Genomic DNA, 14,904 nt, shown 5'->3' with positions numbered 1-14,904 from the left:
GCCACCTGGGTCTTACCCTCTAAATGTGGCAAGACATGTAAAGCACACCATTCTCCCTTTGCCGGCATCTTCTAGGGCAGAGGTGGTGGACCTGTGGCCTTCCAGACATAGCTGCCAAGTTTTCCCTTTTCTCGCGAGGAAGCCTATTCAGCATAAGGGAAAATCCCTTAAAATAAGGGATAACTTGGCAGCTATGCTTCCAGATCTAGCTGGACATCATCCCTGACCATGTTTTCTTGGGCTGTTCAAGTCCAACAACAACTGGCAAGCCACTGGTTCTTCATCCCTGATCTAGGAGGACTTGACGTGTAGCTGGAGGGGTTCCTTCTGGGTCACACCATTTCCCCCCCCCCAAAAAAAAGATGAGTGTACTTGCACCCTGCTAGCTGCATCTCCCTTCTCCTTACCAGAGAGAGAACGTCTGTGTCTACTATTTTCACAGATCTCTCTGGCAGCAGCTGTTTTTGCCTGAAGTTGGGGTGGGGAGAGAGGCAGAAACCAGCAGCACAGTTGCTTCCACCTGCATGGCAGACATGTGGATAGCTTCGGGGGAATTGGAACGCAAGGCACATCTGTAGATGATGAAGCTCGGCGATGCAGCAGGTGCCTAACTGAGCTTCAAACCCACCTCCAAAGTTCCAGAAACTGCCATAGTCCAGAACCTCTTGTGTGCTGTGATGCCGACACAGAGAGGGAGCTTCTGCCGAAGCGAGATTTCCTGTTCACTTCATTGGGGGGGCAACCATCCCTTTATGTGTGTGTGTGCTGCTGAAATCCTTTTGTAGAGCAGATCTCTCATCAGGGCACCAACCAGAGCTCATTGCACCAAGGTCCATGTCGCATGACTTCAAATGTATCTCCAAAATCATAGGGTCTAGAAGTATGCATTATTTATATATATATATAAACAAACAAAGAGAAATAAAACAAAGGAAAGCGGAAGGTTGTCAGAATCTAGGTTCCAGGTGCCGTGGAAAAATTCTACACGTACTTGATCACAGGGAACAATTAGCCAAGGGCAGGGCAGGCCCACAATGGGGTATTCGCCCCCTCGAAGCAGGCAGCTGCAATTGTGGGATGCCACTGCACTGCAGTGAAATGTCAAGAAGCTGCAAGAGCATTATGGTCTGTAACGTCCCTTCCACCAGAAAAACGAGCCCAGCCATGAGCCAGCTAACATATAACCCAAATGAGATCATCCAGGGGCAATCAGCCTTAACTTGTTAACAACAGCAACACAATCAGCTCCCATTGTTCCCTTTAACAATCAAGAAGTCTAATAAGGTGCAAAGTCACATAGAAAAGGCCTTTGGAAGCAGCCCAGTCTGGGGATCCCGTAAGTCAAACAGAACGGTGCTAAATGTACATGGGTGGGTTTGAACTGTGTGTTGTAGTTCAAAACGTTTGAAGGGCACCAGGTTGGGGGAAGGCTGGGTTAAATGTTTGGAACACCTGCTAGCATCTTTTCACACATTACGTTCTTTGGTGTGCCCTGAAGATGTCTTAAGCACATGTGACCCATAGGCTTACAAACACGTGCATTATCGAAGTACATTTGTCAGAAAGCCATGACCGGCCATGGTTATGTTACCTGTTGAGTGTACACCTGGCGACAAACCTAGGTTTGCTGCCCTGTCATGTGTGAATCAGCCTTTCCCTTCCCTGTGTTTTACTGGTGTGCATTTAAAAAAAAACACCCTGCATGTTGCCAATAATTTAAGAAAAAGAAAATCAACTAATACTGCTTAATAAATACATAAAAGTATCTTTTCCGGTCTTTTAAAACAAGAATCTAGAGCGTCCACAAGAGTTAAGGATGATTGTCCCTTGATTATCTAAGGCAAATCTATTTGACATGGTATCCCACCCCCATTCTTCTTTTTACATAAAGCAGTCACATAAAAATAGTTATAAATAGAAAATTTCCAAAGGATCTTCCACCCTCCTGACAATACCCCATCCCGACAAACAGGAAACATAACGAAAGCATGTCCCTTTTGCTTCAAGTTCTTGTAGATTATACAGTACTCAGAATCTTTGGATATTTTACAAGGACTCCAAATCGTAGGACACTCCCGCCCCCCCAAGCCCTCCCCACACTCAAATAACCCCTCAAAACCTGAAGGAAGCCATAATCTGCAAAACAGTAGCTCAGAAAGATGTCTGTACATTTAGAAACAAAAATAGTCCGACGCGGTTCTCAAAAGGTTCTGTTCTCCTTCCCCACATTGGTGCAAATAAGAGAAGTCTTTTGGTGGGTTTTAAACAAACGCAGGCAGGTTTTTTTTGGGGGGGGGGGATTTAAACAGTCTTCCAGTAAGAAAAAAAAGTATTTGACCCTTGAAAGGTCCCTTCACCAGAGGGAGCCAAGCAGTGCTGAAGAGGGCCTACGGAGAGAAAAAGAAAAGAAATTACAGGTACAAGGAACGTTGCTTTCAGTAGTCCATTCTTTAAAGCCATGGTCCTATGGTTTTTCTTTCATTATTCTTGGAAGGAAGTTTGCACATAAAAATGGGAGAGCACCCTCCCATGCTCTCTGGTAACCTCCCAGCTAGACTACTGTAATGCACAGTTTGTGGGGCTGCCCTTACAGACAACCTGGAGGCTTCAACAAGTGCAGAAACTGTCTACTGGAATTTCAACTGATACATATTACACCTACAGGTGAAACTCGGAAAATTAGAATATCGTCAAAAAGTGCATTTATTTCAGTAATGCAACTTATTATTTTTTATATTTCTTTTAATTTTTACAAATGCTTTCTTTTGGAAATTCCACAGTAATAAAACAAATACAGTGGAACCTCGGTTTATGAACACCTCGGTTTACGAATTTTCGGTTTATGAACACCACGGACCCATCTGGAACAGATTAATTCACTTTCCATTACTTTCAATGGGAAAGTTCGCTTCAGTTTATGAACGCTTCAGTTTATGAACAGACTTCCAGAACCAATGACACCCATGCTTCAGGTTAAGTACGCTTCAGGTTGAGTACTCCGCGGACCCGTCTGGAATGGATTAATCCACTTTCCATTACTTTCAATAGGAAAGTTCACTTCAGTTTATGAACGCTTCAGTTTATGAACAGACTTCCGGAACCAATTGTGTTCATAAACCGAGGTGCCACTGTAGTTACAATAATACAAAAATAAACAAAAATAGGCATCGCTATTACATTTCATTAATTGCATTCCATTTATAATTGACCTGCCTAAGACAAATAATGACAATTACAACAAATAAAGGCTTGACCTATCTTGCTTTGCATGTCATGCATCTATCTCATATATTGGTTTCACCTTTTAAGTTGCGTTACTGAAATAAATGCACTTTTTGACGATATTCTAATTTTCCGAGTTTCACCTTCTGAAAGAATTAACATTGGCCGCCTATGTGCTTCCAAGCCCAATGTGAGGTGCTGGTGCTTTAAAGCCCTAAACAGCTCGGGGCCCCAATGTTTCTTCCCATAACAGACTGACTGTGTCTTAAGATCTAGCACTCCTCTCCTTTGTTGTGTTTGGAAAGACAGTTACCGGTATCTAACGCTGCCTCTTCTTCGGTGTTCTTGGAGATGCAGCCATGGCAGTCAAGTCACTCACACACAAAACAAAATGGCGGACGTAATAAGATACAGTGGTACCTTGGTTCTCAAATGCCTTGGTTCCCAAACGCCGAAAACCCGGAAGTAAGTGTTCCAGTTTTCAAACATTTTTCGGAAGCCGAACATCCGATGCAACTGTCGGCTATTGTTTCCGGGGCGCCTGCACCAATCAGAAGCTGCGCCTTGGTTTTCGAACATTTCAGAAGTCAAACGGACTTCTGGAATGGATTAACTTTGGCGCTTTTGATTTTGCTATTTATTTTGTGTTTTTGTTTTTGAGTCTTTTTCGGTTAATTTGTTTTTGTGACTGTGTGGAACCCAGTTCAGCTACTGATTGATTGATTGACTGTGTGACTGCGGAAATGTATAAAAGCCCCCCATCCAAACCATGACTATCAGGGCATGTAAGGGAAAAAATAGTTTTAATTTTTATCATCTACAATACTGTGTTATTTATTTTATAGTACAGTACATTGCTTATTGCTTTCATTTTATGGATCAATGGTCTCATTAGATAGTAAAATTCATGCTACTATGCTAGGGGTTGTTTTTAAACGGATTAATCCATTTTGCATTACTTTCTATGGGAAAGCGTGCCTTGGTTTTGGAACGCTTTGGTTTTGGAACGGACTTCCATAATGGATTCAATTTGAGAACCAAGGTACCACTGTACTTCCCATGTGACCAGAGTTAACCAATCACATGCACTATATGGGACAGAAAGAAGCAAAGAGTCAGAATTGCACATGATTTGGCTTCCTAGCTGAAATTTAGCTCCTCTGCCAGCCGTCAACCTACCAAAACCATCCATTGGATAGAAGGTGGCACTTAGTTGCTCGCTTCGGAAATGGGAGCAAGGTGGTTGAGTCCCGCCAGTCCATTGAACCCCGTCCCCCAGGGGTCGGGAAGGGAGAAATACGGCCGGGCCGAGAGGCTCTCATTGTGGCCCAGCGCGAAGGCAAAGAGGCCTCCGTTCCTCTCCACGTCCAGGTGTGTCCGCCCAAACAGCTTCATTTGAGTTTCCTCAAACTGGCTCTCCAGCTCTTGCAAATTCAGAGCGTTCTTGGCCCCGTCCATAAAATGCTTAGGGCTGGGGCCCGGAAGGCACATGGCCGCACTGCCAAGGTGGCTGCTCATCTGCTCAAGGGCCGGAGGCACCAGGAAGCTCTTGTCGTCTGGCTGGCCGTTCTGCGCAAACAGCAAGCTGGCCGCTCTCCAGGTGGCCGGCTTGCGCCCCCTCCTGGGCCGGGAGATCCGGCAGCTCTGGCGCTTGATGTGGCGGTGCAGGTGGTCCGAGCGGGTGAAGCTCTTGTAGCAGAACTTGCATTGGTAAGGGCGGATGCCCGTGTGGATACGCATGTGGTTCTTCAGGTCGTAGTTGTGGACGAATTTGGCGTTGCAGTGGATGCAGAGGTAGGGCCTTTCTCCCGTGTGCTTCCTCATGTGGATCTTCAGCTTGTCTTGCCTGCAAAAAGGAGAAGCAACATTATCAGTTCTGGGCAGCTCCGCTGAATATGGAGTTGGAACACGCCTATAAGGTCCTGTCTGAATCTGTGGCCCTTTATATGTTTTCAGACTCCAGTTCACAACATCACTGACAGCTGGCCAGGCTGGCTGAGACGGATGGGAGTTGGGAATCCAGCAGTATCTGGAGTCTCAAGATTGGGGGAGGCTAGTTTAGGAACCCCCTTCATGGATCAATGCCTTGTCGTGGCGAAGGGGCTTGAATAACTCAGAGAAGCTATGAGCTATGCCATGCAGGGCCACCCAAGATGGAACAGGTCATAGTGGAGAGTTTTGACTAAACGTGATCCACCTGGAGAAGGAACTGGCAAGCCACTCCAGTATCCCTGCCAAGAAAACTCCATGGACAAAGACAACATAGTTAAAGCTATAGTTTTCTAAATAGTGATGTATGGAAGTGAGAGCTGGACCATAAAGAAGGCTGATCGCCAAAGAATTGATGCTTGTGAATTATGGTGCTGGAGGAGACTCTTGAGAGTCCCGTGGACTGCAAGAAGATCAAACCTATCCATTCTGGAGGAAATCAGCCCCAAGTGCTCACTGGAAGGACAGATCCTGAAGCGGAGGCTCCAATACTTTGGCCACATCATGAGAAGAGAAGACTCCCTGGAAAAGACCCTGATGTTGGGAAAGATTGAGGGCACTAGGAGAAGGGGACGACAGAGGACGAGATGTTTGGACAGTGTTCTCGAAGCTACGAACATGAGTTTGACCAAACTGCGGGAGGCAGTGCAAGACAGGAGTGCCTGGCGTGCTATGGTCCATGGGGTCACGAAGAGTCGGACACGACTAAACAACTAAACAACAACAACAAGTTTAGGAACTCAGGAATGTTCTGGAAACCAAGCCTTATGAGTAACGGTTGAGGGAGCTGGGTATGTTTAGCCTGGAAAAGAGGAGACCGAGAGGAGATATGATAGCCGTCTTCAAGTATCTAAAGGTCTATGGAACATGGAAGATGGAGGAAGCTTGTTTTCTCCTGCTCTGGAGAGAACAGGACTCAACAACCAGGGCCGTCTTAAGCATATCTGGCGCCCTGATGCGAAGATCCCTCCAGCGCCCCCCACCCCATTTCCCAGCGCAGCTGTCTGGCGGGTGCAGCGCGCCTGCCCCCCTGGCGGCCCAGCACTCTGCGCCCCCCCAGCCTTGCCGTAGGGCCGGCCCTGTCAACAACAGGAAGAACCTTCTGACAGCAATACCTGTTCCTCCATACTTATTTTTCTTAATTTATTCAGCTGCAAAAAAAACAAAACCCAACAGTACCTGGCATTGAAATGTGGGCTACATTGTCAAATTTGCACGCACAGTTCTTTCGATGAGTCTGGCTGTTAACCAACAGGATGGTGGTTCAAGCCCACCCAGGGGGACAGCTGTGGCCGGGATTCCTACATTGAAAGGGGTTGGACTAGATGACAATTCTACGATTCTAAAATGGGCTAACCTAGTTGGCAACTGAACAGAGGCCACATCAAACACAAGAACTAAAAGGCTGAGGAACCTCCAACTTTTGCCACAGTAGCTACAGACACCAGTCAGACAAGGATTCCTGAAAACCATCTTGGATGCCGCAAGTGGACCTCACTGTGCGGAAAGCTTAGCACACAAAGAACTGAGTGAGAAGCGAGCTCCTGGTGTAAGATGTATAATACAATTCTGGAGTGGGAGGTTAAAGATGAAGCAGTTAAGGAAACGATGACCAAGTGGGCAATGGAGTTGGGGAAATCTATAGGGATGGATAGATGGGAAAAACTTTGGAAAGTATCTTGGAAATTCACAGCGTCAGAGGGAGTTAAAGAAAACCTAATTAAGATGTTTTATAAGTGGTACCTGATGCCAGTCAAAATCCATAAAATGTACAAAACCAAGGACAACCATTGCTGGAGATGCCACAAAGAGGTAGGGACCTTTTTACATATTTGGTGACACTGTACAAAAATAAAACCTTTTTGGAATGATGTATTGGAGGAATTGAAAAAAATACTCAAATACAACATTAAAAAAAACTCCAGAATCATTTCTATTGGGCATGGTAGATGAGGGAATTGATAAACAGGACGAAAAAGCATTCCTGTACTCAGTGGCAGCGGCAAGGATTTTAATCGCTAAATTATGGAAATCACAGGAGACGCCTACAATTAGAGATCGGCAGGAAAAAGTAATCAGTTACATTGATTTGGCCAGGCTGACAAATGCAATAAGAGGGGGTACCTATAAGAAATTTAATCATAATTGGGAAAAATTTGGAGAATATCTGAAAAGACTTGGGTTTACAACAAATATTCTGTAGAGATTCCAAAAAGAAATTGATTCAAAGCAGTATAAATAAGTATATCTGTAGCACGGGATGAAGATGAGTGGAAGTCAACTTATAAGAAGAAAATGTAAGATTTGCATAATGGCGGATTTGATTCATGTTTTGGTTGTAGTTTTTATTTGTATGTATTTTATGTATACTGTAGTATTGTTTTAATCTCAATAAAGGCTATTAAAAGAGAGAGAGAGAGAGAGAAGCGAGCTCCTGGAGCCAGCAGGTGGCAGCACAAACCCACATCCCAAATCCACACCACATTTCGTTTCTTCCATTCTGTTTTAAATGCAGTTAAGGGTTGTTAAGAGACACCGATCCTCCTCAAAGAGCTACAATTCCGAGAGTTCCCTGGAAAAAAGGACTGATGGTTAAACCACCATGGAAATGGGAGCTCTGTTGGACCTGGGACCTTCTGCATGCAAGGCAGGTTCTCTGCCACTAAGCTATGGCTCTCCCTAAATATGCCAATATTTGGCCTGGCAGCACTCACGCGATTGCTTGCCAGCCAGCCCACTATCTCAACGCAGGCCCACTTTTGCTGCACCACTTCATTGGCCAGGTGCTGGATGTCTTGACAGTGGCGTCACAAGATCAGTCTGAGAAGCAGGGTCACAGGGAGGGCTATTGTGAGCGCCTTTGTCCTTTGTGCAAACTCCACCCTGTTACACAGCCGGCCTGCATGGCTTCTATACGGGTGGCTTGCCACTTAAAAAAACAACAACAACAACAAAACCACTTCTCTTGTGCACAGTGTATTCTGGGTGTAGCCAAGGGCTGCTGTTTACCTTGCACACAGGTTGAGACACCCCACCCATTCCCAGCTGAAACAAAGCCGGAAAATGCATTTGATCATTGCATTTGTCCCTAAGAAACCTCCAGTGGTCTGCTTTGTAAGCTGTCCAAGTCTAACTAGAGCCCCCAAGCAGGGCTTGGAGGTGACGGTCCCCTCCTTCAGGTGCTCCTCATCAACTGATATTCAGAAGTATACTGCACCTGAACATGCAGGTTCTATGTTGCCATCCTGGCTAACAGCCTTTGATCTTCCACCAGAAACATGCCTAGCATCTTCTTAAAGACACATAAGCCAGCGACTGTCACCACTTCCATGTTTCAATTATGTGTTTGTATGAAGAAGTCCAGCACCGAGGGCCTTCTGGCGGTTCCCTCATTGCGAGAAGCCAAGTTGCAGGGAACTAGGAAGAGGGCCTTCTCGGTGGTGGCACCTGCCCTGTGGAACGCCCTCCCAACAGATGTCAAAGAGGAAAACAACTACCAGACTTTTAGAAGACATCTGAAGGCAGCCCTGTTCAGGGAGGCTTTTAATGTTTAATAGATTACTGTGTTTTATTTTTCTGTTGGAAGCCGCCCAGAGTGGCTGGGGAAACCCAGCCAGATGGGCGGGGTATAAATAATAAATTATTATTATTATTCATCTACCCATCCTAAATCTTTCAAGAATCAGTTTCATCAGCTTTCCCCAAGTTCTAGCATTATGAGCGAGGGAGAAAAGCTTCTGTCTACCCACAGCTTTCTCGTCACCATTTTGTGACACCTCAACCTTCACCGACCCCCTGCTGAATCATTTCTTGTTCTGGACTAAAAGACCTCCAACCCTTTGATCTGTCCTTCTAGGAGAAGTTTTCCAACCTGTCATTCATTTAACAGTGCAATCGTACACTTCTCTGCTCAGACGTAAGAGGCATCTAATTCAATGGGATTTATTCTGGTGAAGGTGCGTAGCCGATCTGGTACCCTCTGGGTACCATCATTGCTGGGCTTTGGCCAAAACATCTCATTGATGCAATGCTGGTTATCCCTTCTGCATGTTTCCCAGCAATGTAATGTCTTTTTTGAGGTGAAGCACCAAGGACCGTGCACCCCTTGTTCCCTCTCCTCCCCCCATCCATTCTCCATCACCCTCAACTTTTACACCATAATCTCCTCCATGTAGGGTGTGTGCCCCTTTTGTCTATGTGAGAAAGCCCCACGTCCACTGAGGGCACCATAATAAGCCCAAAAATCCCACCATGTTCCACAGGCTCAGCCCCATCCATTCATTCTAAGGTGAGCTGTGCCGGCATGCAAGGTCACAGCTTGTGCTCTTGGAAACCAGCCCTTCAGAGGGTTTGCAAACAGCATGATGCAACCTGGGCAGGTCAGGAAAGCGCAATTGCCTCCCTCTGTGCACAATGGATTTGCAAATGGTCCCGTCATCAACTTGCATGCTGATACCAGTCCAAGGATGCATGAATCATGGCTTGGCACGATGCAGCCCTTAAAATAAAAATAAAAAATCCAAACAAAACTGCAGCAGCACTTTAAACTGCTGCTACGGTCTTAGCATTTATTTTTGCGACGCCAGGGCACTTGGCACAAACTTGATGCAACCATTGACTGGGGAACCTGTAGCGCTCTGGAGATTGCTGAACTCCCAACTCCCATCATCCATGACCAGGGGTCATGCTGGTTGGAGCTGATGTGAATTGGAGATCATTGATTATCTGGAGAGACATAGGTTCCCTGTCTAATTTCGGAGCCAACGTCTAAGGCCACAAAGCCATCTTAGCGGATCCCAGGAAGCCCTGCCAGATTGCAATTGAAAAGTGTTAAAACATTTTTGTTTATAAGGAAAATGAGCCTCCCAGTATAGAAGCAGAGAGCCAGTGTGGTGTAGTGGTTAAGAGGGGTAGACTCGTATCTGGGGAACCGGGTTCGGGTCTCCGTTCCTCCACATGCAGCTGCTGGGTGACCTTGGGCTAGTCACACTTCTCTGAAGTCTCTCAGCCCCACTCACCTCACAGAGTGTTTGTTGTGGGGGAGGAAGGGAAAGGAGAATGTTAGCCGCTTTGAGACTCCTTCGGGTAGTGATAAAGCGGGATATCAAATCCAAACTCCTCTTCTAGGAGCAGGTGTTACTTTACATGTAGATTGTGACTGATGCCCACAGACCCTGCCTTGCTAAGGGTGGACATTAAAGCCACCCTGTTGGTGGCATCAAGTTGGCTACTGGGGGAAATGGGATGATGAACCTTTGATATGCTCTGCTACTGCTCTTCTTGTGAATATAAAAGGTAAAGGGACCCCTGACCATTAGGTCCAGTCGTGACCGACTCTGGGGTTGCGGCGCTCATCTCGCATTATTGGCCGAGGGAGCCGGTGTACAGCTTCCAGGTCATGTGGCCAGCATGACAAAGCCGCTTCTGGCGAATCAGAGCAGCACACGGAAACGCTGTTTACCTTCCCGCTGTAGCGGTACCTATTTATCTACTTGCACTTTGAGGTGCTTTCGAACTGCTAGGTTGGCAGGAGCTGGGACTGAGCAACGGGAGCTCACCCCGTTGCAGGGATTCGAACCGCCAACCTTCTGATCGGCAAGCTCTAGGCTCTGTGGTTTAACCCACAGCGCCACCTGCGTCCCTCGTGTGAATATACTTCCTCCCTAAAGTTAAGTGTGTGCATGTTTGTGAGAAAGATTCCACATCAGATCAAGGGAAGCCGTAGTACCGCTCTATTTTGCCTTGGCCAGACTGCATTTAGTAGAATACTGTGTCCAGTTCGGGGCGACACAGTTCAAGAAGGATATTGATAAGATGGAACATGTGCAGAGGAGGGCAACCAAGATGATCAAAGGTCTGGAAACCAAACCTTATGCGGAACGGTTGAAGGAGCCTGGAGAAGAGGAGACATGATAGCCATCTTCAAATACCTAAGGGACTGTCATATGCAAGGTGGAGCAAGTTTGTTTTCTGCTGCTCTGGAGGGTAGGACTTGAACCAATGGCTTCAAGTTACAAGAAAGGAGATTCCGACTAAACACCAGGAAGAACCTTCTGGGAGTAAGAGCTGTTCAACAAAGGAACAGACTGCCACAAGAGGTGGTGGACTCTCCTTTCTTGGATCTAGTCATCTGCAGTGGTTGGGCCAGAAGACCCTCGAGGCCCCTTCCAACTCCACAATTCTGATTCTCTGATCTGAATGTGTGCATGTCTCTTTGAGTTTTGTATATAATGCCCTGCACTTCTTAGGAAATCATTACTTGCTAGGTGAGGCCTGCTGTATAAAAGAGACTTGCCATAATTAACAGGAGGACCAGACCCTTGTTTTTGCAATGGAAATGTCAGGCGGTAGCAACAGAAAAGGGACTGTAATAGGGGTCTATTTGCATGCTAGAATATACTTCCAGCCCCCAGACTGCTGCCTGGAAAATAGAGCAGCTACAATGAATGATTGCTGGGTACTAATGACCTCTTGAAATTCTTGACCCTATTTGTGGACCAGTATATTTTTCTTCTTGGGAGAAAAACAATGACAAACCTAGACAGCATCTTAAAAAAGCAGAGACATCACCTTGTTGACAAAGGTCTGTATAGTTAAAGCTATGGTTTTCCCAGAAGTGAGAGCTGGACCATAAAGAAGGCTGATCGCCGAAGAATTCATGCTTTTGAATTATGGTGCTGGAGGAGACTCTTGAGAGACCCATGGACTGCAAGAACATCAAACCTATCAATTCTGAAGGAAATCATCCCTGAGTGCTCACTGGAAGGACAGATCCTGAAGCTGAGGCTCCAATACTTTGGCCACCTCATGAGAAGAGAAGACTCCCAGGAAAAAACCCTGATGTTGGGAAAGATGGAGGGCACAAGGAGAAGGGGACGACAGAGGACAAGATGGTTGGACAGTGTTCTCGAAGCTACCAACATGAGTTTGACCAAACTGCAGGAGGCAGTGGAAGACAGGAGTGCCTGGCATGCTCTGGTCCATGGGGTCACGAAGAGTTGGACATGACTAAATGACTAAACAACAACAACAACAACAGTTTTCCAAGGTACCTTTCCAAGGTAAAGAGAAATTCTTCAGCTTTCCAAGGTAAAGAGAAATTCTTCAGCTGTTCCTTGGGGTTGAGGGTTTCCACGAGCAGTGACAGAAGCACAGCTTCCCCAATTTTGCTTCCCTAATTTTGTTTGAAGGCAGCAACAAAGGAGGGCCAATGCCTCTTGAGAAACTTCAGCGATCGCAGAAAGAGGAAGCTGTCTTTCACTCAGTCAGAAGATGGGTTCATCTAGCTCAGGCCTGCCTATGCTGAACAGCTGTGGAAGTCCAGGATTTAAGGCAAAAATCTTTCCCTGTCCTGCCTGAGGGTGCCAGAAATTGAACCTGGGACCTTCTGCATGCAAAGCAGATACTCTTTTACTGAGCTACGGCCCTTCCTGCCAACAGAACTTGCCAACCTGGCTTTAGAGTGAAATAGACAAGCATCGGAGCACAGTCATAAAACCAACTGCATGTGTGATGGGAAAGGGGAAAGCCCATGCAGCGATTTGTTTCCGAAGTGGCAGAGTTGGCCACAAGCGACTGCTGCTGAAATTGGGTTTTGATGTGAAGTGGCAACTGCTGATTGCTGGGGGCCTTGGTGATGGGGTGCCAAAAGCCACGCCCCAACCAGATTGCTATAAGGCTGCTACAAGAGGTTTCCCAAGCCTTTCCCGCCATGGTTGCCACAGTCATGTCCCCTAGGTCTACTTAGCTGCTGGTGTGCAGATTGGCTACACGGCGCCCAATAAACTCAAGGCCACATGCTCACATTGAATGAGTAATCCCAAAAGCAACATTGAGAGATGTGGGGTTTGTGTGCATCTTTCACACACTCGAGTGGCAACCACGCCCAATGTCCAGGTGGGTCACAGATGCTTGCACCCCTTGTAAAAGCGAGCAAACAAACCAGGGTGTCTTCTGTGAACCACTGTTTGCTGTTACACCCAAACCAGGAAACTATGGTTAATATAACAAGCCAGGATAGGAAGCCATGGTTGGGAATTGGTTGCAGAAGGAGGGAGTGAAGCAGGTGTGGCCAAAAGGCTCATATATATTTCAGCTTATTGAACCGAAATATGATCACCTGAGTGCTAAAGAGGCACCTATGGACCCTCTCCATTCAACTCACATTAATATATACACAATATCTCCAGCTAACTAGCTAGCATTAGATAAAATGTAAATATGTTTCTATTGGTGGGAATGTCAATGTCATGCTATGTTGTGGATGTGATCATTTCAATAAAAGAAAATTCTCAACAGCAGCTTTAGATTCCGTTTCTCTTGTCCTTGGCACAGGATTGATGCAACTCTCTGGGGAAAATAAAACACACCCTTGCCCGATCTCATTGGTTCCCACACATATCCTTAGGGGGGAGTCAGACTGGGATTTGCCCCTGCCCCCATCACCATGGGCTTTCGGCAGCTTCTACAGGCCTAACCTTCTGCTGCAGAAGAACCCTTTCAAAAATCCTCTTGGCGAATTAAATTGGACTGCAGAGGCAAATCAATTCCCAGGCCTGTTCTCGCAGATGATAATTAATGGTTAATGAGCACGGTCTTTTAGCATAATAATACTCTCAACCAGAACATGATATTGTAGATTACAACTGGGAGACGGAGACGCTGATTCCAGCGAGCAGGTTTCTAGGGGTGTCTCTGACTCTCTTCACCGCCTCCCTTTTCTCATCTCCAGTCGCCATGAGGTTGACTTAGCCCGTTAATAAAGGCACTTAGACGGCATCAGCTCCCAGTTCTGGAGGGCTCTCAGGCAACTCATTCCCTCATGTCTGTCCTTCCTCACCATGTCTACCTCCCCACTGCAGCAAGAGGGAAGGCTCTTGTCACAGAATCATAGAATCACCGTAGAGTTGGAAGCGACCCTGAGGGTCATCTAGTCCAACCCCCTGCAATGCAGGAATCTTTTGCTCAACCTGGGGCTTGAACCCACGACCCTGAGATTACGAGTCCCGTGCTCTACCAACTGAGCTATCCCAAGGACCAGTGAGCTCCTGCTGAGGCGTCAGCCCTAAGCAGACGCCCAACTTTGCTATTACCCGAGTCTTCCCATAGTGTGCAAGTAACGCTATTAAAAACAGACTTGGGCCACACCTGCACCATCCATTTAAAGCACTATTATATCACTTTAAACAGCCATGGTTTCCCTCACTGAATCCTGTAAACTGTGGCTTGTTTACAGAGTGTTTGTTAAGTGCACTGAGAGTTTTTAGGAGACGCCTATTCGAACTGATTTCTCCGCCCTGAGGAATTCTTTGTGCAAAGATGGGAAACCTGTTTTCCTCCAGAAGCTGTTTAACTTCAGCTTCCACCATCCCTGACCTTTCAACCTTTTAACTGGGGTTGATGGCAGCCGGAGCCCAGAGACACCTGTGGGCCCGCATTTTCTCCATCCTTGGACCAAGGCATTGGACTAAGACCTGGGAGATCATGGTTCAGGACCCCAATTGCGCATGACGCCTACTGCATCTCCTCCCAACCTACCTGTCAGGGTTGCTGTGAGGATTAAGATTGGGTGGGTGGGTGGGGAATAACTACATATACCAGCCTGCAGTCTTTGTAAACAGAACAGGATAAAGCATGCACTCATTATATACAGTGGTGCCTCGCTTAACGAATGCCCTGCTTAACGAAATTTCC

The 14,904-nt window shown here is 46.5% G+C and overlaps 1 protein-coding gene across 3 annotated transcripts in view; it reads right to left on the bottom strand.

The window, feature by feature from the left end:
* Window positions 1-349: 349 nt before the first annotated feature.
* ZBTB7C (zinc finger and BTB domain containing 7C) overlaps window positions 350-14,904 on the bottom strand; it is an 84,210-nt gene continuing 69,655 nt past the window's right edge. For 2 of the 3 annotated variants that reach the window (XM_060280371.1, XM_060280373.1), the window contains 2 exons: window positions 4,402-5,068; window positions 350-2,387 (listed from right to left, as the gene is read on the bottom strand). In XM_060280371.1, the coding sequence (XP_060136354.1) occupies window positions 4,432-5,068 (637 nt within the window). In that variant the 3' untranslated portion in view covers window positions 350-2,387; window positions 4,402-4,431. Of the gene's footprint in view, window positions 2,388-4,162; window positions 5,069-14,904 lie in introns of those variants that run through there. The other variant, XM_060280372.1, reaches the window with a different exon arrangement.

This window comes from Zootoca vivipara, chromosome 11 (assembly GCF_963506605.1).
Source record: "Zootoca vivipara chromosome 11, rZooViv1.1, whole genome shotgun sequence".
Lineage (NCBI taxonomy): Eukaryota > Metazoa > Chordata > Lepidosauria > Squamata > Lacertidae > Zootoca > Zootoca vivipara.
This window is presented reverse-complemented; position numbering and strand designations above follow the sequence as displayed.